This window comes from Chionomys nivalis, chromosome 14 (assembly GCF_950005125.1).
Source record: "Chionomys nivalis chromosome 14, mChiNiv1.1, whole genome shotgun sequence".
Lineage (NCBI taxonomy): Eukaryota > Metazoa > Chordata > Mammalia > Rodentia > Cricetidae > Chionomys > Chionomys nivalis.
This window is the reverse complement of record NC_080099.1, coordinates 27,009,207-27,032,984: the sequence shown is the minus strand read 5'-3', so window position 1 is coordinate 27,032,984 and position 23,778 is coordinate 27,009,207. Positions and strand designations below refer to the sequence as shown.

At 43.3% G+C, this 23,778-nt stretch overlaps 1 protein-coding gene across 1 annotated transcript in view; it reads left to right on the top strand.

Moving 5' to 3' along the window:
• Positions 1 to 15,739, top strand: part of Ccdc192 (coiled-coil domain containing 192) — a 183,853-nt gene extending 168,114 nt beyond the window's left edge. The window contains exon 7 of the mRNA XM_057789268.1: positions 15,453 to 15,739. Coding sequence (XP_057645251.1) covers positions 15,453 to 15,739 — 287 coding nt within the window. The remainder of the gene's footprint in view (positions 1 to 15,452) is intronic.
• Positions 15,740 to 23,778: the final 8,039 nt, after the last annotated feature.

Sequence of the window (23,778 nt, the reverse complement as noted above, 5' to 3'; positions counted from 1 at the left end):
TGCTCCCTGCCATGATGATAATGTACTAAGCCTCTGGCCCTCTAAGCCAATCCCTAATTAAACCCGTTTAAGAGTTGCCTTGGCCATGACATCTCTTCACCGCCACACGACAGTGACTGAAACACTCTCATCTCCCCTGACCTTTGTCTCCTGTAACATTTCTTCATCCTCTTCTTGAGCCTCACTGAACCTTGCGAGGAGGTGGTGAGATGCAGGAGCCCTGTTTGTTGCTGAGCACTCTCTAGACACCTAGTCTCCATACTTTGACCAGTTCTGAGTTACTGCATTTAACTACCCTCCATTGCACAAAGAAACCTCTCTTATGAAGTCTAAGGAGCTGCACAGATCGAAGAGCAGAGATGTGTACTTAGAGGGCAACTTAATACTGTGTCCAATTAGCAAAATAACAGTAGTGGGTTTACCCCCAGAACCTAAGGCTTCCTGAGCCATGTGTTCTTGGCCAGATTTATAGTACCAGCCATGTTTTGTTCCTCTGCAGAGCTTGCCTTACATTCAACTACAAAGTGGTCCATTACCCCCCATATCATTCATGGCACTTTTGGAGCAATGGGCATATCTTGCCATGCTGATTGCTATTGCCGCTCACAGAGTTCATAGCTTAGTAAGACTGTTATTCCAATTTGCTTTCTATTGCTGTGATAAACTGTATAACCAAAATTTCTTGTGGTGTCTCAGGACAACTAGCATAAGTAGTGGCATCCAAAGAGACCCTGTCACAAGGTAGAAGGCAATGACAGTCACAAAGAGGCTGTCTTCTAATCCTGGCCTTCACAAGCCTGTCATGGTGTGCACTCACTTGTGTACACACATGCACCATACACGCAAAGATTGAAGGGAACAGTAAATAAAATAAAATATATAAGGGACACAAACAAATGATTTCACTTATATAAATTGTTTGATATGTCTAAGTATTATATTGTTTTCCTGTTTTAATGCACAGTTTATTTCAAACACAGACAATGAAGTTTCCTATACCAATACAGAAGTGTTTTGCTAAGTATTTCATCAATCCTCTAAATAGTTTTTGTACTTTTGTAAAGTGCTTTGTATTTAGGTGTTGCTTTTCCCTCTGGCACAACACCTGTACCTGAACCTACTGCGGTTTCTGCCGGTAATTAGGGCTTCACAGTTGCTGACCCACTTCTCAGGCAGGGCCCCAGTGGGACTTTGATGTCCTGCTAGAACTGCCTCCTGCCACTGCCACCAAATGTAGTTCTTAACTAAATCTCTATCATTCTGTTTATCAGCAAGACTTGGAAGTAGGAGGCTGGGGTGAAAACCGGCTAGCTCAGAGAGTTGAGGAACAACTACCTGACCTTACCTCTTTGCTGGTGTCTCAGCAAGATGCTCTGCCAAACCAAAAACGACCACCAAGCTCAAAGTCCCTACCTGCTGCTTCCCGTGTGTCTCTCTATCCATCTTCCAGACTCCCTCTGACTCTCTATGATTACTTCCTGTCAACTAGTTGCTGTCTCCACCTCCTGATCTAAGGTTGATTTTATTCAATTAAGACAAACAGAACCTTGGGGTTCACACTATGATCAAATATCCTGCAACATTTCAGCCAAAACTGAAAATGATTAGCTGTGATAATGTTCTCAAAAAATATAATTTTTCTAATAAAGTAGATATCTAGCGAGGAAAATGTCTAAGAGAGTTACCATTTGTACTGAACATGAGGAGGTTTTGTAGAGAAAGAAAAGCTCATTTGAGCTTCCTCTGGGAGAGTTTCTCTACCACTTTTGAATTATCTCTTGTAATTTCAAGATGAAATTACATCTTGACGCTGAAAAAAATAAAATCGAGTTGATAAAATTGGAATAGCATTTCACAGGCAGTGGGAATTGGAACAACTGCAGTCTGCAAGCTTCCCTCGAAAGCAGGGCAGTTTCTGTTTTATTTGAAATACTTTATGCTGTGAAAGTTTCACACATTTATACAGTGTATATTGGCCATATTCATCCACCACTGCTTCCCTCCACCTCCCCCAGTGTTTCCTGCCCTGTCTCCCACTCAGCTTTTTCTTCTATAACCTCAGTGCTGGAGAAGTAGAGTCAGGAGTATCAGAAGTTCAAGGGCATCAATAACTCAGTAAGTTCAAGATCAGCCTGGACTATATAAGACAGTAATAATAATAATAATAATAATAATAATAATAATAATAATAATGATAGAACAAGGTGTTTTATGCCACCAGTTGAATGTGGAAATAGACATCTCTGGCTCTAGCTTCATCCCTGGGTCTGTTTTATTTTTTTTATTTTATTTTATGATCAGTAAAGCTTCACAGAATAAAAGTGGAACACAGTGTTAATTAAAATAAAGTTAAACTGGTGTGTTGGTGTAAATCTGTAATCCTAGCACTTAGAATGTATGGAGGTAGAAGGATTGCTCATTCAAAGGCAGCGTGGACTGCATAGGGAATTTCAGACTAGCCTGAGCCACATGATTTCAAAATCATAAAGGAAGAAAAGAGGAGGAAGGAAGGAAAGGAAGGAAGGAAGAAAAGAAGGAAGAAAAGAAGGAAGGAAGGAAGGAAGGAAGGAAGGAAGGAAGGAAGGAAGGAAGGAAGGAAGAATTGCTTACATTGGAGGGAGGACTGAGAAACAGTACTGGTTTATCTGAGCCTTTCCTCTGCAGTGGGCAAGGTCCTCATACTTTACTCTATTGCTGCTTCTCATACATTTGAGAACTTTGTTACTTTTCTCCCCCCCTTCTGAATTGGTCCCTGTATGTTCCAAGAATAAATGTCCAAGGGCTCAAGCATACCACTCGAAGTCCATTGCTGTCATCTGATTCGTGAACCCCACCAGTGTGCAGCATACAGATGTCTATTTTCATAAAGTAATGTAAACAGGAGGAAAGACAGAGTTCAGAAACTATAGTTCAGTAGCTGTAGAGATTGAGATCCAGTCTTCAAGCTCATAGGATTTGAATGAAAATTATATAGACATGTGAAACATTTAGATTTTTTTTGTTGTTAAAAGGCACATTTTGTGAAAAGCATTGCTGCCTTTGTTCTGTCTATCTGATCTCTTTACTCTGGACAAAAGGTCAGAGATAGTAATCCCCAAAGTGCAGTTCCCTTGGGTTGTTGGAAGAACAAAACCTTGAGGGTTAGGATCAGCCCTGAGATAAAGAACATTACCCATGACGGCAAGAGGCTCCCCAGAGCATAAATGAGCAATGTGATCTTTTAAGCAATGAAAGAATGTCAGTCGTGTGGACTTCTAGAAACCACCTTGCGGAACCAGAAGTGTGACTGCGTTGAGTGGAAGCATACCTTAACCAAGTCTGCTTCCCTAAGTTATACCCCTTGGCCTCTATTTAAACCCAAGACTCCTTTACTACCCTAACGAAGGACTTGTGGTCACTGGTCCTCTCTTAATGGAGACACAATGTGTGACTCACCTTTCTCTGCTTTTCACTATGATTTGGTTCTTTAGTTGGTGGTTAGGACTCGTGGCTGAACCTAGTAAAATAGGGCTGCCAGAGCCCAAGATTTTGCCTTAAAAATTCCAGTTATTCATAGCAGGGAGTTGCAGAAGTACATTTTAGGACCTAACTGGGGAAAAGATAGACAACTAGGAAACATTTAAAAGTGTGAACCAATGGGACTGTATAATAAAGCAATAGAATAGCCAGCACTGGCGGGTGTAACTCAATGCATGGCAAGATCCTGGGTCCAATCTCCAACACACACACACACACACACACACACACACACACACACACATACTGTAGCTGGAAGAGGGTAGGAATAAGGGAGAAATCCAAAATAACTCTAAGATTCTACCTTAAGCAAATAGGTACATGATGGGATCTCTGTTGTTGGAGGGCCCACTTGTTCATCCCAGCATCCTGGCTAGCTTAGCCCCGAAATAACCACACAGAAAGTGTATTAATCAAATCACTGCTTGGCCCATTAGCTCTAACTTCTTATTGACTAACTCTTACATCTTAGTTTAAACCTATTTAAACTATTAATCTGTGTTTCTGCACATGGAAGTGGCTTACCGGCTAAGTTTCGGTAGGATGTCTTACTCTGGTGGCAGATTCATGGTGCCTCTGACTCCGCCTTCTTCCTCCCAGCATTCATTTCTGTCTTCCCCACCTACTAAGTTTGAAAGAGGAGTCCTGTCATGCTATGAAAGCCAATGAAAGAATGTGTTGTCAATAGGTGGAGGGTTTAGGGGTCAACTACGTTGAATGAGAAGCAAACTCAAGTTTAGTGGCACTGGAAATTCACATGGCCAAGTTTAGCGTGTCAACTAAAAGAAAAATTGAGGGTTTCAGCATGGTGATGCATGCCTGTGACTCAGCACTGGGGAGGTTGAAGCCTGTGTGGTCACATAGAAAGAGTCTGTTTCCGATAAATAAAATCCCAAAACAAAAATGAAAATCTAGATTGCACTGGGTTAATGTGAGACGAGTATCAGGAAAGCCATTCCAGACATAGACAATTGGAGGAGAGCCGTCTGGAAACCTCCCTGGAGTGACTAAATAATGAAGGATTCTCTGTCCTTTTAAAGATAGCAGGAGGAAGTCTGAATGCTGTGTGAAACCATTAACATCTACAGAAGTCAGGGGTGACAGTGTCTTAAGACTCCACTGGAGACGACACCTTGGGATCCAAAACTTTCTGGATTGAGCGAAGTCTCCAACACCCTTCAGTTAAAATGCATGAGCCTGAGTGGCACTGTGCCAGTCCGGGTGAGCTCTTGGGCTCGATTCCCACTACTCTGGGGTGCGCGAGTTTGTACTCTATTGATTTCCTATTGCAGTCACGACAAATGAACCAAACCTAGTAACTTAAAACAGCCCAGTTGTATTGGTTTATCGTTCTGGAGGTCAAAAGTTCAAAACAACTGTGTCTGGCCTACCATCAGGGTGCCAGCAGGCAATGGGGCTGGATCCTCACTAGCAGTCCCGAGCAACATGATCCTTGGTACTTTCTAGTTTCTATAGGTCAATGACGCGTCTTGGCTCTGGGTACCTTTCTTATCTCCAAAGCCGGCAGCACAGCGTTATCAGATGTTTTCTCAGCATTGTGACCAAATATCTGACAAGGAGCCACTTAGGAAAAGCAGGCTTTGTTTGCCTCAGTTGCATGATGGGGAAGGCATGGCAGGTGGGGTTTCAGCTGGAGTCACAGGAGCCTGCACCTAAGCTTGTTACATTTTCACAAATCATGGCGGGGAGGGGGGGGGGAGCACAGAAGAGGGGAAGGAAGGGGAGGGGAGACTGACTCAGGTCAGAACCAGAACCAGGCTATATATAACTCATAACTCACAAGCTTGTACTGAGTGATCAAGTCTGCCAGCTAGGCCTTACCTCTTAAGGATGCCATAAAATCTCAAAGCTGCGCCATCAGCTGGGAACCAAGTGTTCGAACACCTGAGCCTGTGTGGGGCATTTTTGCAGTTAAATAACGTGCAGCATCTCCAGATAGTTCTTTCTGGATGACCACACCCCTCCCTCCAGTGATTACCTTCTCTACCACGGTAATGCAGGGTGACTCTTCCATCCAAAGATCCCCAGTTACTTTTGCAAAGGAGCTCTGCCACATAAAGTCACCTACTCTCTGGGATGGGAGTATCCTTTAGGAGTGTTATTTTCCACATCTTAGTAGACATCTCTGAGAGGGATATTAGTCTGCAAACCCTGTACCTCTATTTCAAAGCCGTCTGCTAAGAATTATGGGTGAAACCTGCATGTCTTCCTCTGCTCCATGTTTCACATAAACAAAAGTCTCGGTAACAAATGTCAGCAGTATCGCGCTGCAGAGATGGGATGCTCACAGCCGGGAGGATTTGCTCTGAGTTATGTGATGATGTTAGTAGGCAGGTACAAGTCACAATGGATTTAGTGTTTAGGACAAAAAAAAAACTGAATCACTCAAATAAATTCTTTGTTATTCTTCAGCTACTAGAGTAGTTACTGCAGTTTATCATGTCTTATGCCCAGTTTTAAGAAGAAAAATACTTCCGCCAAGATCTGTTGATTCTAGACTGTACACTACATCTGGGGGGCTGTAAAGGTCATGGCAGTGCTGTCATCTCAGGGCTAATCCAAGGACGGAGAGCAGCAAATGAGGGTTAGTGGGTGAGGAGAAGAGCTTCACGGTGTGAGGTAGAGTCTTTAGTGCACGTCCTTCAAACTTGTGCACAGAATATGGCAGTGTCACACGGCTGGGCCCTGGAGTAGTGTCAAGTCCGCTTAATCACCTGGGTGTCACGTTTGGGAATCATTTTCGTAGCTTCCAGAATCTAACCCACAGATCTCAAGGAGGACTGAGATCTCCTAGGCATTGCTTGCCTCTTTTTAAAGAGAATATTAGATATTCTCTTTAAATATCTAAAGATATAGATAATATAGATAATATTCAGAGATACTAGATTCAGTGTACAGGATCATGACAGTATGTTTTTATTGTTGTAGAATTAATGTGCAGTCCCAGAATTCAGGAGACAGAGGGAAGTGGAAGAATTTGAGGCTGTCCTGGTCTTTATAGACAGTTCCAGTACAGTAAGGGCTACATAGAAAGACCCTGCCTCAAAATGAAATATATAAAACAAACAAAGAGAATTACTATGACTTCCCAGTGAGAAATCACGCCCCCACTTAGAGATTAACAAAGGAAAACCTCTTGCATTATACCACGTGACTCCTGGCTAATGCACAAAGGGAACCAGCCCTGGACAGGAATTCCCACCAACTCATTTAGTGCCGCAGCTCCAAGTTACACTTTGAGCAATTAAACCCATTTCATGGAGAAATGCGAAGATGGTTGTTGAGACAAATTAGGTTTATAATGTAAAGATATTGTCATAGCTAACTGCAGACAGATGGGGCTGCTTTGACCAGCAGCTGTTAACCAGGATCATCCTGCCTGTAGATAGAATTATGTTCTTCCTGATAAGCAAACCCAGACTTAATGACAGACTAGGACTCAATGGTGGCCCTGTCCCAATGATCTGTAGAAGCATTTGTGTGTTGGGGATGGGGCATAAGGACAAACTGTGACCAGAGCTGTCTCCTTTTGTAATGGAAACAGGGCTTCACTGGTGGCAATCTTAGTGGACAAATCTAACAGAAACATGCTCTCAGCAAACTAAACTTGATCATGTTAGATGTCCAGTATTTTTTTTTCCCTATAGTTTCTACTAAATCTGATTAGTGTATTGTGTATCCTCGGGTGCCCCCTCTCTAGATTCTACTTTATGGAACTTAGTTTCCTAGGCAAGTTTTGTAGATCCTTTATGACATCAAATTATTACTCTGAGTTTCTCCTATCATCATTACTACTTTAATTTCACAGTTCAAAGATTTACTAGAAGGGGGAAAATGTGCCCAGGAAGAAATCTAAGTGCCATCTTTTAAACTTCATTTTAACTTTACTGTTTTGAAATTAAAACACAATTGCATTGTTTTCCCTCTTCCTTTTCTTCCCATCAACTCCTTCCATGGGACTCCTCGCTCTCTCTCAAATTCGTGTCAGCTTTTCTTTAACTATTAAGGAATGTACGTGCATGCGTGTGTGTGTGTGTGTGTGTGTGTACAACCTAATCTGCCCATACAATGTTACTTGTTTGTATATGACTTCAGAGATGACCACTTGCCATTTGATAACCATGCTGTGCTGCTGGATAGCCATCAATGTACTCTTCCCTGAGGAAGACTATGCCCCATCCCTGCTCTCAATTCTCCTTCGTTGCCTGTAGTTCTTTGTCTAGGGATGGCCCATAGGATTTCCCCCTTTCATGTTAGCATGTCTATTGGCGTTGCCATATTTTGACAGCCATGCAATCGAGATTTCATGAGTCTAGTTTCCCTGACATTCTAGGAGATACAATCTCTCATTGGATTTCCTGTTTCTCTGATTTTTAGAATTTTTCTGCCCCTTCTTCCATTTTTTTTTCCACTTCTCAGTTTCCTGAGCCTTATGTGCAGGATTTGTGGTGTAAATCTACCAGTGGGGGCTGATTATCACATGATACCTTGTTCTCTGTGTTTTGATATCCTGTGGTTTTCTGAAGCAGTCTCCATCTGTTTCAAAAGAATTTTCTTTGACAAGGAGTAAGAATTACACTTTTCTGTGGGTATAAGAATACACATTTAGGATGCAGTTAAGAATTATGCTGGCTTAGTAAACTGGAGGTCATAGGTTCTCCACAAAGACCCACAACCTCACAGGCTCTGGATAGTTAGCTAGGTTTCCAGTACCAGGCATGATTTCCCTCTTATTGAGCAGGCCTTAAGTCCTAACAGAGAGATGTTGGTTACCACCAAGACATGTGCGCCACTATTGCACACAGAGTTGTTGTGCCATGGTGGCCATTGTTGAAGTTCATAGGTGTCATATAACAGAACAGGGCTATTAGTTGTTTTCCTCCTCTGGAACCTGCATGGTACCTTTTGATATCATGAATGCTAAACCTCAGGAAGGAGACTGTCAGGTCTGCTCTAGCTCAAATTCTTCAGATTCTGTGTCTGAAGTATATGTTTCAGCAATGAGAAATTATCTTCAACCCCTGGTAGGCAGCCAAGGCAACAGCAATAACCTATCATGTTTTGGGAGTCTTCTGGACAGTCCTGACCAACAACTCAAGAAGGACTTCTCATGCTTGGGGACCTATTCCAAGGGAGTTTCTGTTGTATTCAGGCTACAACCTGCAGTCTTGCTGTGGATGCTTGGGTCACACGGGCATTACATCTGCCTAGGGCTCTATTGCACACGAGAACAATGACCTCCAGCTCAGTCTCTGGCCCCTGGTTTTCCTTCCTGCTATCCTTGCGGTGTTCTCAGACTTCCTCCAAATGATTCAGGAGGTAAAATAGTCACATCCTTGGGGCTGCAGGGTCCTGCTGTGCTTTCAACTAGGCATTCCTTATCTTCCAAGGCACTTGGGGAAAGAGGCAGATTTTTATAAGCTCTCCATTCTCTTTAGTCTGCTACTTTGTCTAACATTTCATTCGAAAATGCAGTCCTATTGTATCTCTGATCATCATTACAATGCATCAAAACCTGATAACAAATAACGCCCCATATTTCAATTTTTTTAAGTAACCAGACCTATCTAATAATCACATCTATTTGTACAGTGTTTCTTATTTTTGCCAAGCCAGTTAACAAGTGCCAACTTTAGAAGTGTTCTAAGTGTGCACAGCTTGGTAGAAGGAAATTGAAAAGCCTCTGAAGTCATATGTCTGGCACCGTAGAGACCAGTCTTTGTGAGCAAAAGAAAACACGGAAGCCACAGGAGAGAGTGAGCTTCAAGACAATAGCAATCTGTGTGTTTGCCGGTAAAGTACAATAATGGGTGGGGGGGTGCAGGGTTACCATTTCTTTCGGAGAATTTCCATTCACAAATGATTAGTAAGAATAGTAAAGTTTCTGTTTCTTCATTTTTTTATTTAAGTTGGAGAGGTATATGCCTACGGGCGTGCCAATTGAAAGGCCCAAGAATGACCAGGGGTGAACCCTGGACTCTCCGGCAGTTGTTGACGAGCGTACACAGCTTTTAAAACCAGCCCCAAGTGACTCAGAGTGATGGGCATTTGTTCAGAGGAGGATGCTGGCACAGTCTTGGAGGCTGAACAGTAATCCTGGGTGGCTCTAGGATGAGGTATTTAATCACCTCAATGCTAAGAGTCTTTCTTATTGAGTAAATACTTGGCAGCCTCAGCATCCGCTTGGAAAACAAAGAGAAAAATAAACGGCTGTAGTGAGGACCTGGTGAGGTGCTTGTTCATGCTAATCCTGACTGTCCTTTAGGGCTTCATAGGACTGCCTTTCCCCTGTCCTTTAGGGCTTCATAGGGCTGCCTGTCCCTTGTCCTTTAGGGCTTCATAGGGCCGCCTGTCCCCTGTCCTTTAGGGCTTCATAGGACCGCCTGTCCCCTGTCCTTTAGGGCTTCATAGGACCGCCTGTCCCCTGCCCCATAGCATGGCTGCAGGAGTCAACATCACATCATCTTCATGATCCGTGTGCAGAGACCCAATCATTAATTGCTAGAAAAAGCAAAAATGAGGGGCTGAGAATTGAGTCCGTGGCTTTGTGCATGCAGGCAAGAATTCTCTCTATCAAGGAGCTACAGCCCAGCCCATTCACCTCTATTTTAAATGTAGGTAAAAACAGGGGTGATAATGAAAGTGGTTGTATGCTCACAGAAACTCCTGCGTGAGTGGTAGGTTCATACTCCAGCTGTAGCTAGTCAGGTTTGTGCCTTTCTCACAGGTAGACATGCTCTTGCCTGTGGCTGTCTCTGTCTTGGAAACTCTCGGTATGGAATGAAACCTTAGTTACCTGGTCAGATGGCAGACCCTCCATGTCCAAGCAGCCATGACTTTGTAGGTGGGCCTATCTGTCCGCCAGCAGAAGTCTGGGGAAGTGGCAAGAGTTTGAAATTTGGGACATGTAAGCTTTTGGGACCCTGGAGAAAATTGTCCCTTCCTGTTACAAAGGAGAGATTACTGTTGAGCGGAAGGAAAAGCAATGATTAATAGCTGAGTTCAAAAATTAACCCAGGGCGGCTGAGACAATCTTCAAGACAGCTAGGGTATACGTTCCCTCACTCTGGGGAAGTTTGCAAAGTTTTTGCCATTTTGAACAAGTAGGGGACTGGGAGAATGGCTCAGTGGGTAGAGCGCTTCCCAGAACCCCTGGAGAGCAAACATGGGTAATCCCAGCACTCCTGCCATTAGATGGGAGGCAAAGACATGACAGTCTCTGGAAGCTCCCTAGTGTGGATTACACAGCATTTTGGCAAAAAATGAGACCCTGGCTCAAACAGTAGATGGCAAGCAACTGCAGCTGAGGTCCTCTTTCCTTCACATATATGGAGCATGGATGTAGTAATATGAGCGGCGGGTCTGTGCATCCCCGGCACCCGACCGCCCACATGGCTAGCTTATGCCCTCAAATAATTACACGGAAACTGTATTTTTTTAATCATTGTCTGGCCCATTAGTTTCAGCCTCTTATTGGCTAGCTCTTACATATTGATCTAACCCATTTCTAATATTCTGTGTAGCACCACGAGCTGGCTTACCAGGAAAGATCTTAACCTGTGTCTGTCTGGAGTGGGAGAATCATGGCGACTCCTGACTCGGCTTCTTTCTCCCAGCGTTTTGTTTTGTTTACTCCACCCACCTAAAGGGCTGGCCAATCAAATGGGCCAAGGCAGTTTCTTTATTAGCCAATGACCTTCCTCCATCACATGGATAATAAAAACCCAGAGACAGATATTGGGGTTCAACCTGAAGATCAGAAAAGCAAAGCAGCCTGCCAGTAGAGAGCTCTTACCTCTAAGAAATCCTCAGACTAAAAGAAAGTGGGCTCCTGTCTTGTCCCAATTTATATTCCTCTCTAGTGCCGAGATTAAAGGCATGTGACTCCCTAGTACTGGGATAAAAGGTGAGTCACCACCTCCTGGATCTGTTTCCGCATCGACCTAGTGTAGCCCATCGTGGCATTGAACTCACAGAGATCCATCTGCCTTGTTTCCCACATCCTGGGATTAAAGGTGTGGGACACCACTGCCTGGCCTCTAGTAGCTTAGTTTTACCTTCTGATCGTCAGGCAAGCTTTATTTATAAAACACAAATAAAATATCACTATCCATGTACACCATAGCATATGCTTATCCCAACCAAGAAACGGAGCAGATATTTTTCTGTTATATGTCTAACGAGATTGCCTAACCATGAAATTACTCATGTGAGAAATTCTCCTTTTGGCAAACATACCCAGTAGCTTGTCTCCGCATCAGCATCTTCGTTTCATTCTGAGAGACAGCAGAGAGCGGATCTTAAGGGGTCTTGCCGGCTCCCCTTTTCTCAGCTTTCTAGTGCTTGTCTCCTCTTTCTCTAAGCGTCAGCTTCCTGGGTCACAGATCCCATTATGCCTTTCCAAAAACTCAATGTTGAAGGCCGCCTTCCAGCAGGACAATAAAACGAAATGAACGTGGTGGAAATTGGGCTGGGATGAGGTTATGAAATTAGGGCCCTGTGGTGGTATTACTGCCCTTAGGAACAGACACTGGTGGCTGGAGAGATGGCTCAGCAGTTAAGAGAGCGGATTGCTCTTCCAGAAGACCAGGGCTCAATTCCCACCGCCCACATGGCAGCTCACAATGATTTGCAACCGTAGTCTTAGGGGACCCTCTTCTTACCTCTGCAGAGACTATAGGTACATAGTACACAGACACGCATGCAGTTAAAATATCCATACACAGGCCAGGCAGTGGTGGCACACGCCTTTAATCCCAGCACTCCGTGAGTTCAAGGCCAGCCTGGTCTACAAGAGCTAGTTCCAGGACAGGCACCAAAAACTACAGAGAAGCCCTGTCTTGAAAATCAAAATAAATAAATAAAAATGTGAAGCCAAGATGAAAACCTTGGCTTATGGGTATGTTAAAAAAAATACCCATACACATAAAATAAATACTTTTTGGATGTGATTGCACATGCCTGTAATTCCAGAACTTTGGAAGCAGAGGCAGGAGAATCACATGTTTTATTACAGCCTGAGCTACATATAAGACCCTGTGTCAAAGACAATGAGGAGGAAGAGATTCTGCTGAACTTATAGTCTCTCACCTCATCACAGGGACATAGAAAGAGACCATTTATAGCCAAGAAGGCTTCCGCAGAGCCCAACCATCCTGATCTAGAATGTCCCACCTTGGAAGCTATGAGAAACAATGCCCATTGCCTGAGACACCTAGTGTGTGATGCAACATCTGAGGCCCACTGTTCCCCTCCATTTCTCTCCTCTCTCTCTCTCTCTCTCTCTCTCTCTCTCTCTCTCTCTCTCTCTCTCTCTCTCTCTGAGCAAGAATACAGATATACTATCTAGTGTCACCAAGGTAAGGCATCCCATTATTGCAGTTTTGCCCCTTTATCCTTAGAAGCAGGCAGCCAAGGTATCCATCTATACACAATGCTGCGTACTCCGGTTCTCTTCAGACTGTCTAAACTTTTCACTGTATCTGCTTTAATTTATCTTAGAAAGAAAGAAAGAAAGGGTGAGGGGAGCAGGAAAGGAAAGAGAGTGAGCTAGACCCACATACCCTCTGGACTGATCCTGCACTCTGGTTTTTCATTTCACTTACCAGTTTAAAGGCAAGGTGGGGAGAAAAGTTTGACAGAGGGGTCAAAGTGGAAAGTGGTAGCGGCCAACCTAATCCAAGGGCCACTGTCTGGAGCTCTAGAGACACCTCTATGCCCCAGGATGCCAAGCTTGGCTTCTCCACCCCAGGCTGCTGCCGCTCTTCCTCACAACCTCTGCCACCCACTTCCCTGCTGCCCATTCCCAGCTCCTTCTCTCCACTATTACTGAACCTTCCTTCAGCCCGTAAGAGCCCATAGCAAACCTGTATTTCCCTGCCTCAACCTGCAGGGGACACGGAAAAATGATCCATTGAGAGTGACCAATCCTCCCTCCCAAATAACGACTGTGAGGGCTGAGCAGAGAAGCACAGTCTGCAAGTTCCACAGCCACCCGGATTTCACCTGCAGGAAATGCCTGCCCAGCAGTAATCCACAAGAATAGGAGGGTTTCACACACTCAAGCCGTGTGATCGCCACTTTTAAAGTTAGAGTCCGTGAATGAAAGAAATCTCAATATCATGCTTTTTTTTTCTGTTGCAAGATAGCCAAAATATTACTACTTTAATAATAAACAAAAGTTAATGAGACAGTTCACATTTTTCCAAGCTAAGTGTTCCCAAATTAATGACTTTCACATTGATAGCATATCTCAACTCATAATAGCGGCATTCAGTTGCTTATTGGGCATGTGTAGTTGCTGTCGTTGCCAGCACAGCTCTGGCTAGATGTAAAAGGGAGGGCCCTGGTATGTCAGCAAGTAAGAAAAGCCCCCTGCTGTGTGGACAGCTTCTCCTGGGCTGGAGGGTATATGCCTTCTACAGAGACCATGAACCAAATAATTCTTTAAACTGTAATACTTTTTAACTATTCTTTTTTAAAAATATATATACATTATTTTTATTTTTTGTTTGTGTGTGTTACCCATCTCTGTGTGCGAATCTACGTTATATGTGTGCCAGTGCCCGTGTAGGCTGGAAGACAGTGTTAGACCTTCTAGAAGCTGGAGCTGCAGGGGGTTTTGAGCCCCCCGACACATATGCAGATGAGTACTATGAGCTCTGGACCACTGAGTGTCTCTCCAGCTCTCTTTGCTGCTCTTTAACTTAAGAGAGATGAACAAGTTATCACACTCTTCGATACTAGCATTAGGTTTTCTCATAATGAGAACTAAAGTTTCCCAGATAGTCTTAAAATTTTAGCAATCTGACAATCATAATTTCTAAGATTAGAGAATGGATTGGTGTCTCCTTGTCACTTTTGTGACCCACTAGGATGCTGCACATCCTTGTGTCTTAGGTGTTCAAGTTTTCACCTGAGTCCACCTGAGACCCTTTAAGGAAGTGCCAATGGTCAATAACAGGTATGGGTTTACAGGAGTAGTAGGTGTGTGTGTGTGTGTGTGTGTGTGTGTGTGTGTGTAGTTAGTCTCACTCTATATGCTCGACTGGCCTAGAACTCATGGCACTGCTCCTGTCCTATCCCCTGAATGCTAGAAAGACAGGCATGAGTCATCATTACTCCTGGCTTGTGTAGAAAGTCTATTTATCCATGGCTGTAGTATAGCAGATGCAGTCCTTGGGCTTGTCTCCACTGGAGGATGGAGAAAACCGTGGGCTCTCAGTTATATCAACCATTCTTCACCCTTAGCTCAGAGATTCACCAAGGGCCATGACACCGGATAAACTTTGATGTCCTAGAGGATGCTCAGTTTTATTTTAAAATTCTGGCCAGCCTAAAAGAACTGAACCCCTGTGATGGATCCCATGCAAAGAGTTCCATGCCTGGGCTCAAGTTATACTCCTAGCAACTCTGAAGCTTGGCCTGGGAAGACAGTCTTTCTCTAAGACCATCTCCCCGAAAAGGAGAAATGGCAAGGTTTGTTGTTCCTGTTCAGACACATAAACATCTGATTTCAAGCACATTTTCCTTTATCTAAATCATTCCTCTTATGAATGATTCTTTGGGAAAAGGAACAAATGAAGCTTGGCGTGGCTCTTGCTGGGGTTTGTCTTTCAAGGTCGGCTTATTCCCACAGTTGTCTGAAAGTTAAATGCACATAAAGAAGTAAAATTAAGAGTTGACGAGGAGTGATTCTGGTCCCTCTCCGGAGACTTCCAAGCTCTTTCACGAGCACCCTGAATCGTTCTCCTCACGGGATCTAGACTGTTTTCAGTGTGTCTAACTGGATGACGTAACATCTGGTCTGCCTCTCAAGAACATGAGAAACGAAACACTTTCGTCTTCCCTCTCCGATTTCTGGAAATGATGATGAAAATGACTTTCCTCTTTTGTTTGTTTGTTCTTTGCTTCAGCATCCGGCTCAGTAGAAGTGCCCTATGGAGGTCTCCCGCCTGTGGAAGAAGGGGACAGAAAGATCAGCCTGATCATGGAGCTGTCCACCCAGCTTTCCCTGCAAACTGAGAAGATCACTCAGCTCGAAGAAGTGTTAGCAGAAAAGGAGCAGAAGATTGAGGCGCTGGTTGCTAAACGCAGTGACCAGCTCTCCCAAGAAGACACAAACCTTACAGAAGATTTCCAAGAACTCCCCGTTGTATGTGATGATAAGAGCGTTCCCGTGGCCTCTGATGAGGAGTTGTAGATTTCTTATATGACAATAATTAAAGTTTAGTGTCATCAAGGTGGAGTCCAAAGCCTAAATAACTGGTCAAGTTCAAGTTTACAGATTTGAGTATCACCTACAGTGTTCATGCTAGGAGAAAACCATAAAAAGGGGAAAAGTAGACCCTGAAAGTGTCCACAACTCAACAGTGGTCACATTGCCACAGGGTGGTAGAATGTTGTGTCTTTAGACACTCCTGGTTAACAGTGAGTGAAGGAAGAACACAAAACCAGGCAGCTGGCAAAAGGGCTTGGTACTGTCCTCACAGTTTGATAGAAGGATGGTATGTATCCCTTTGCGCAGTGCAGTTGGTAAATGAAAGCTGTGTTGAAGGGCCAGCTTCAAACTGGGCATGGTGAGAGGATGGGGGAGCAAAATCCTTGCCAAGAGAGTAAACAGCCATGAAGGCTATCCTTTCATATCCTCTCAGTGATTTTTACAGCAGTAGCAAGGATAGAAACCAAATAATGCTGAAGCAATTTTAAAAAATGAATCAGAGCTGTGGTCCTTTGGGAAAAGATTCTGGACAGTATCTTCCTGGGAAAAGACACAACACTGATGGTTTTCCCTAAGGAGAGCTACTAAAGATAAAAGAAAAATGCACACTTCTCTTAGGATGACCACATAGTTGTGAGCCCTGTAAGATAGCAGCATAGAACATGGCAGCCTGGCAAATGGGGGGCAACCTGCAATTAATGGACTGCACAGAATCCTGTCATGTCCCTCTCCCACCCTTCCCACTCAGATGGTCCACGTCCTACCCAAAGGACACTAACGAGAAGATTTCTGAACTTAACTCTCACAGCGAACCTCATGGCAAGCTGCAGTATTGGCGGGCTTCTGAGTGTGGCCAGATTGCTGCAAGTCAAAGCAGTTCATCCAGTTTGACAAATTCTGTCCCCAAGCACAGCGCTGGATGTCAGAAGCAGAGCAGACCTGAGAATCAGCTTTTTCAGCAATGCCTTCGTAGACACAGAGGAGTCCCCTTAAACATGGTGATTTTGTAGATGGGTGGATAAGACTGGGGTCAGGGAGCCTGTCTGCTTGCTATAAAGGAGGGCCTCACATTGGCTGAGTGGTTGTTGTAAATTCATAGCCCTGGCCTCTGGTGTTGGACCTGAAATACACACCTTAATAAGTCATAGATTTCCCTGTGAATACAATCCAAGAAGACAGTTGTAGGCAGGCTTCAAACACAGGTTTTTTACATTTACTCCCTGATTCATGGACAATTGCTCTTTGCACGCTGGGATGGGACCAGGGTTATTAAAAGAGTGCTGATCGTATGCCTTGACCACTGACAAGACAGTGTATAAGCCTGAGTGCTGCCCCGCCTTTCCCTCTTTCCCTTACCCCTTTCCTCCTTTCCTCTCCTCTCTCCTCTTTCCCTTCCTTTCTCTTTTCCTTTCTCTTTGAAGGAGCTAATGGAGTCTTGTATGGGCTATGACAACTTTGAGATTCTAGATATTCATTTAAAAAAAACACACAAAATAATTCATTTTTTAAAAAAAGTGTTCCATGGGTAATTTAGTTTTTTATGCTGAGCTATGATCCCTCTGTATTTGAACATAACCTCAGCTTCATATGTGTGTGTGTGTTTGTGTGTGTGTATCTGTGCCTGTGTTGTTTAGTGTCAGAGATGAGACTAACTCAGAACTTATTGGTCATGAGTACTGACCCCCAAAGCAGTTCAAAGCACTTTTTACCTTTTCTGAGGTGTCTATGTCAGCCCTACAGAATGGACTAAAGACATCCCTTCTCTCTAGCTAGCACCTTCTTATCATCCTATGCGACATGGTACCCTTGGTTTGACTTCACAATGTTTATTAACACCAACTAGCTATTCCAGCTATGACCCTAAAGTTCTGCTTACTGCCCCTGACACAACAGTGCTGCTGAAGGCTGGTGTCTCCTCGCTGTGAGTTTGTGAGAGAAAGCTTTAAGTCTTTACCTTCTGAAAAGAGTGGAGTATTCCTCAGACAAGCCTTCGTCTTCTCATTGTGATGTACTAATGTGCTCACCAAGGTTCCTCCTCTTTATTTTATGAGAGATTGCCTTGAGCCCTTGGGATATTAAGGGAGATAAGGAGGAAAAGAAGGGAGGAAGAGACAAAAAGGAAATCCCACCATATTCCACACAGGCTCCTGTTAACTTCTGCATCAGCTTCCTGGTGAACGCTTACACTAGCCCTCAGCAAGAAAGCAGCCGCGCAGCAGAGATAAGTAACAGGAGGTGCAGACCTGGGATTAATGGTTAACTGAGCCTGCCACCTCTACATAGCCACATGCCAGCCCTTGGAGTTTAACACCAAGAAGAGTCATGTTAGTCTGAAAAGCCATCTTTATAAGAAGCTGATCTTGACTCAGGTCTGGGTCACCTTCAGATGGGAAAGTGGAAGGGGATTTGGTCTAAGCATAAATAGACTAATCTGTGCTGGGGGACATTTTGGTAACAAGAATTCTCTCAATGCCCAGGGCTTATGGATCAGGGGAGGCATTGGCCTCTGAGCAGTTTCTAAGAGAAAAGTTCACGTTCCCGGCTGAATCCCTCAGCTCAAGGGCTAACTAACTAGCCTGACTTTTTAAGCAGTGGGAAAAATAGGCAGCAACAACAACAAACAAACAAGGAGATGGTGCCACACTAAAGGTAGAAATCTGAGACCAGCACCCAAGGGGGTCCTCTGACCCCTGCATGTATGCCACGATACGCCCATGCCCACACTCACACAGAGGATCTTAAACATTGTACAAAAATATAAAAATAAAATAAATAAAAAAAACATTGTACACACATACTCTCGAGGAATAAAATATTTAATGAATAATTGAAGCCATCTTCCAATACTCTAAAAACATTTATAGAAATATGTAGTATTAATTATACCTTTGCCCTAATCATGAGCTTTTTTTAATCCAGAAAGTTAAATTGAATAAGGAGATATATAGTCAATTTAAGTAAATGTTGGCATTAACAATCCTTTCATTTCATTATTATAGTCAAATGCTCCCAGATACAATCATAGCAAGATGAAATTGCTTTAAAGTAACAGACTTTTAAAATGAGCAGAAATCAAATCATTGGCCCAAAAATACAAATGAGGATTCATTTCAATAACTGCAAAGAAACTTTAATTTGAAACAGTCTATTGTGAATGCATTTCTGGGAAAGAATGAATCCGACCAAATTTTAATTATCTGCTACACTGTGCTTTTTTCTCCAAATCTAATTCTTTTCTTCTACATTATGATAATGTAAAGAATTTTTACTTTAGCAAAACGAATAAAGAAATGTTGACAAATTCTGTAAGCCTAAGACAAAATAATACTTACTTGATGATTAACAGTGTAAGGACAGCTGGGCAGTGGGTGGAGCATCCCAGTATTGGGGAGACAGAAGCAGGCAGATCTCTATGCGTTCAAGGCCAGCTTGGTCTACACATTGAGTTTCCGCATGGCCAGAGCTATTACACAGTGAAACCCTGTCTCAAAAAGACAAACCAAAAGAACAACCAAGTTCAAGGATACATGGGTGAAACCATCCAAAATACTTTGTTTATGCGGGGAACAGATGAGGTCCCGAGTCACTGTGTATTATTGACACAAGCACTACTATGTTAAGGATCCAGTGCCTTGGATCCATGAGATTGGCAAGGCCTTCCCCAGGTCAGGCTCTGAAGAACAGCAAGGCCTTAACCTGGTCCCTGGTCCTAGCAGTGCCTGGAAAATATCAAGGAAACGTCGTCCTTCAGCTTGACTGTAACCTGAGACTGCTCCCCTAGAGAGACCCTACTGAGATGGGCTAGCCTGCCTCCTACCTCAGCTGTGAACAGTGAGCCCAGAGATTCGATTCCAGCTGCTGGTGCTTATTCATTAGCGCACACGACCCGCCCAACCCCAGCATCTTTCCTCATTCCCCATCATCCCAGAAAGGTCAACCTCAGAGCCATGCAGGTCCAAGAAATGTTATTGTTTTATTTTTATTCCATGTTTATAGGTGTTTTGCCTGCATGTATGCCTATGTACCACATGTGTGCCTACTGCCCACAGAGGCCAGGAGAGGGCATCAGATCTCTTGGAACTAGAGTTACCGACAGATGTGAACCACACTGTAGGAGCTGGGAATTAAACTCGGGTCCTCTGGAAGAGCAGCCAGTGCTCTTAACCACTGAATCATTCTCCAGTGAACTCCACCAAGTAGTTAAAAAATTTAAAGATGCATTTTTCACCTTTAATTATATGTAGGTGTGGGTGGTCAGTGTGTGGGTATGTGTACGTGAAGGTGTCTCAGGGTCCAAAAGAGGCATGCATATACCTCAGTCATAGGCCAAAAGCTCAAGACACTGGCATTTATGGCGGTACCAGTACCAGTTTACAACACACTATACAACCGTATTTCATCAGGGGCGACATAACCATTTACATACAGGGACAGGTAGGGAAGAGAGCTATCTTAAGCAGGCAAGGCTGAAACAATAGGGGGTGGTGGCACCCTGTGTAAACTGTAGAGTGCACCATGCACTCTTCATACAAATATTTATTTTAGAACAAAACAGAAGCTCAATGAATAAACGGAAACCAATCCTTCACTTCCCCCTTCCCTCCCTTCCTCCCTCCTTCCTTCTTTTCTCTCCCACTTCCTCCTTTCCACTCTCCTTTCCTGCATTAGGATCCACTGAGCCTAGGGCCTTCATGCCCCATACGACTCACCACCTAGCTCACTCTGCACCTCCCAAACATGGTCATCACTGAACCAAACAAGTTGGTCAATCACCTGAATGGGAGAAGCTTTTCATCTTTATGCCATTGTCATGGAACAAGTTTGATAAGGAAGGCTCCCATGGAAAATCCTTTTCCTTTTGTTGTATGATAAGGCATCTCTTGGGTATATTCCCACGAGTGGTTTGTAATAGCCAGAACCTGGAAACAACCTAGATGCCCTTCAATGGAAGAATGGATGAAGAAAGAAATCTTTAATAAATAAGTACATATTAGAGTACTACTCAGCAGTAAAAAACAATGACTTCTTGAATTTTGCATGCAAATGGATAGAAACAGAAAACACTATCCTGAGTGAGGTAAGCCAGACCCAAAAAGAGGAACATGGGATGTACTCACTCATATTTGGTTTCTAGCCATAAATAAAGAACATTGAGCCTATAATTCGTGATCCTAGAGAAGCTAAATAAGAAGGTGAACCCAAAGAAAAACATATAGGCATCCTCCTGAATATTAAACTTCATCAGGCGATGAAAGGAGAGAGACCCACATTGGAGCACTGGACTGAAATCTCAAGGTCCAAATCAGGAGCAGAAGGAGAGAGAGCACGAGCAAGGTACTCAGGACTGCGAGGGGTGCACCCACACACTGAGACATTGGGGATGTTCTATCGGGAACTCACCAAGGCCAGCTGGCCTGGGTCTGAAAAAGCATGGGATAAAACCGGACTCGCTGAACATAGTGGACAATGAGGACTACTGAGAACTCAAGAACAATGGCAATGGGTTTTTGATCCTACTGCACGTATTGGCTTTTGTGGGAGCCTAGGCAGTTTGGATGCTCACCTTACTAGACCGGGATGGAGGTGGGTGGTCCTTGGACTTCTCACAGGGCAGGGAACCCTGATTGCTCTTTGGGCTGATGAGGGAGGGTGACTTGATTGGGGGAGGGGGAGGGAAATGGGAGGTGGTGGTGGGGAGGAGGCAGAAATCTTTAATAGATAAATTAATTAATTAAAAAAATAAAAAAACAAAAACCTAAATAAATAAATAAATAAATAATTCATGATGAAAAAAAAAAAAAAAGAAAATCCTTTTCCTGAAGGTGGAATAGAGATTGATTTGAGAAAGAAGAGAGACAAGGAAGATCTTTGGGCTAGAGCTGCATGGTGGTAGGGGCATGAGGAGCGTGAGGGATGCAAGGTGCCATTGCCCGGGGTTGGACATCTTGGTCCTGACATTTTGGAGTAAGAAACTTGGGATTCATTCTCTAACTGGATCTGTCTTTGTAAGAATAAAATAAAGCAATTCGATTTGAAAATATTTCTATTAATTGTAAAGTGCTCTGAAAATATCAATTACATTTTCATAATCAGTTGATTCTTTTCAGTGCAGGTCCCTAACAAGGTCATGAGCTTCCGCTGCTGTTGCTTTTTTTTCCCAGCAGCAACTAAGCCTTGAGGTGTCCCTTTTAGAAAGTATATGATAAGAATAAGGCTGAGGTGGCATCGACATTTGGATTAGAACTGTAACTTGCTACCCAGGCCTCACAGAGCAAATAGCCAAAAGTAGACTGTTCTTTCCTCACTCAGTTGCCATCATTGTTGAGATAGCTTCATTCCATGGAAAAAAGCTGGCGCCAGATAGCAAGCCCATAGTCCAATGGTGGGGAGGTTGAGACAATGGAATCATAAATCGGAGTCTAGCCTGAGCTACATAGCAACTCTCTCTATATATAAAAATGTTACCAGAACACTTGTTATGTGGTTTTCCATTCAAGAATAGGACTTGGAATTATTGGATTTGAATGTTAAGGGTCACTCTTTGCTAAATAAACAAACAAACACCAACCAAACGAAAACCAGATGCAAATGTTCTAGATGGAAATGGCCAGACAACTCAGGCCCTCCCACCAAAGGCTCAGGCTGCTAAATGTGTGTTGAGTATCCAGCTTCGGAAATGTGGTCCCTGGGAATCTGAAAACAAGCACAGTTTTTGTTTTGTTTTGTTTCGTTTTACCATAAAACCATCATTTCATTAGGTGTGGGAAACCTTGTAACTAGTCCTATTTCCTGCTGGGACCTCTGTCCCAGCACGCACATCCTTTTATTTTAGAAAGATCATTTCCTACTTGAACTGGATTCTCCCATGTCTGGGAAATCTTAAAAAGTTTTGCTGTAAGAACTATTTATCCTTTATAGTTTTGACTGGTTCCCCCTCCCTCTCTCCCTTTCCGGTAGAGTTTGAACTCAAGGACTCATACATGCCAAGCACACACTCTCATTACTGAGCTGGGTTTCGGTTCTTTTTCCACATCCCACATCAGCATGCTCAGACCTTTTGAATCTTAATTATTGGTTTTCCAAGTCTTTGAAAAAACAATTTAAGGACCCAAGAGCTGGTTCAGAGTTTAATAACACACACTGCTCTTCCAGAGGACCCCAGCTCCATTCCTAGCACTCACATCAGGAAGAAACCTCCCTTAGCTACCAGACTTCTGTTCTCAGTTACACAATGATAATCAAGGGGCAATCTATGAAGACTGTGGCCTAGCTCTAGCTCTGTCTACCTTCAACCTGGATGAAAATGGAAGAGGTATGGTTTCTTCATTAAGTGTATCAGGAGGCAAAGGAACACATCTTGCCCCACTTGTTCTGATGACTGTGAGTCAATGTATTTCCCAATAAAAACAAGAAAATTGACAAACTACAGCCATGGGCCAAACCCGGGTGCTACCAGACTGTGCAAGGCCTGAAGGTTTTGAATGTTTTCTGTACGTTTTAAATAATCTTACTCTAAAGAGAACAGTTTTGTGACACAAAGTTACATGAAATTCAACACTTACTGTCTATGAATCATGAATTAGAATACAGCCATTCTCATTTGATTAGACAATAAGCAAATCTAAATTACTAGCTACTTGGCAGAAAAGACTTGCTGACCCCTGACTTAGAACAATGAAATGAATTGCTCAGTTAAATGGACAGTGTGTTCAGAAGCAAGCCTGAGACTTACCTTCTTATTACAGGATGGGTGTACCGTATATTCAGAATACACACTTTTCTATAATAACTTATTCTCAACAAACATCATAAGAAAAATGTATGTTAACCAGATGTCCCAAATCTCACTGACCTTTGGATAAAATAAGTCAATAAGTATTAATAAAGAAGCTTAACCATCTTTTACTATTCTGTATCAAAAACCTTTCCTCTCAGATTATTGATACACTCTTCTCTCCATACATTTTCCATTCTGTTCTCACATTTGGAGGTTGCCTACCTTGGCTTCCTATTCTCAGGAC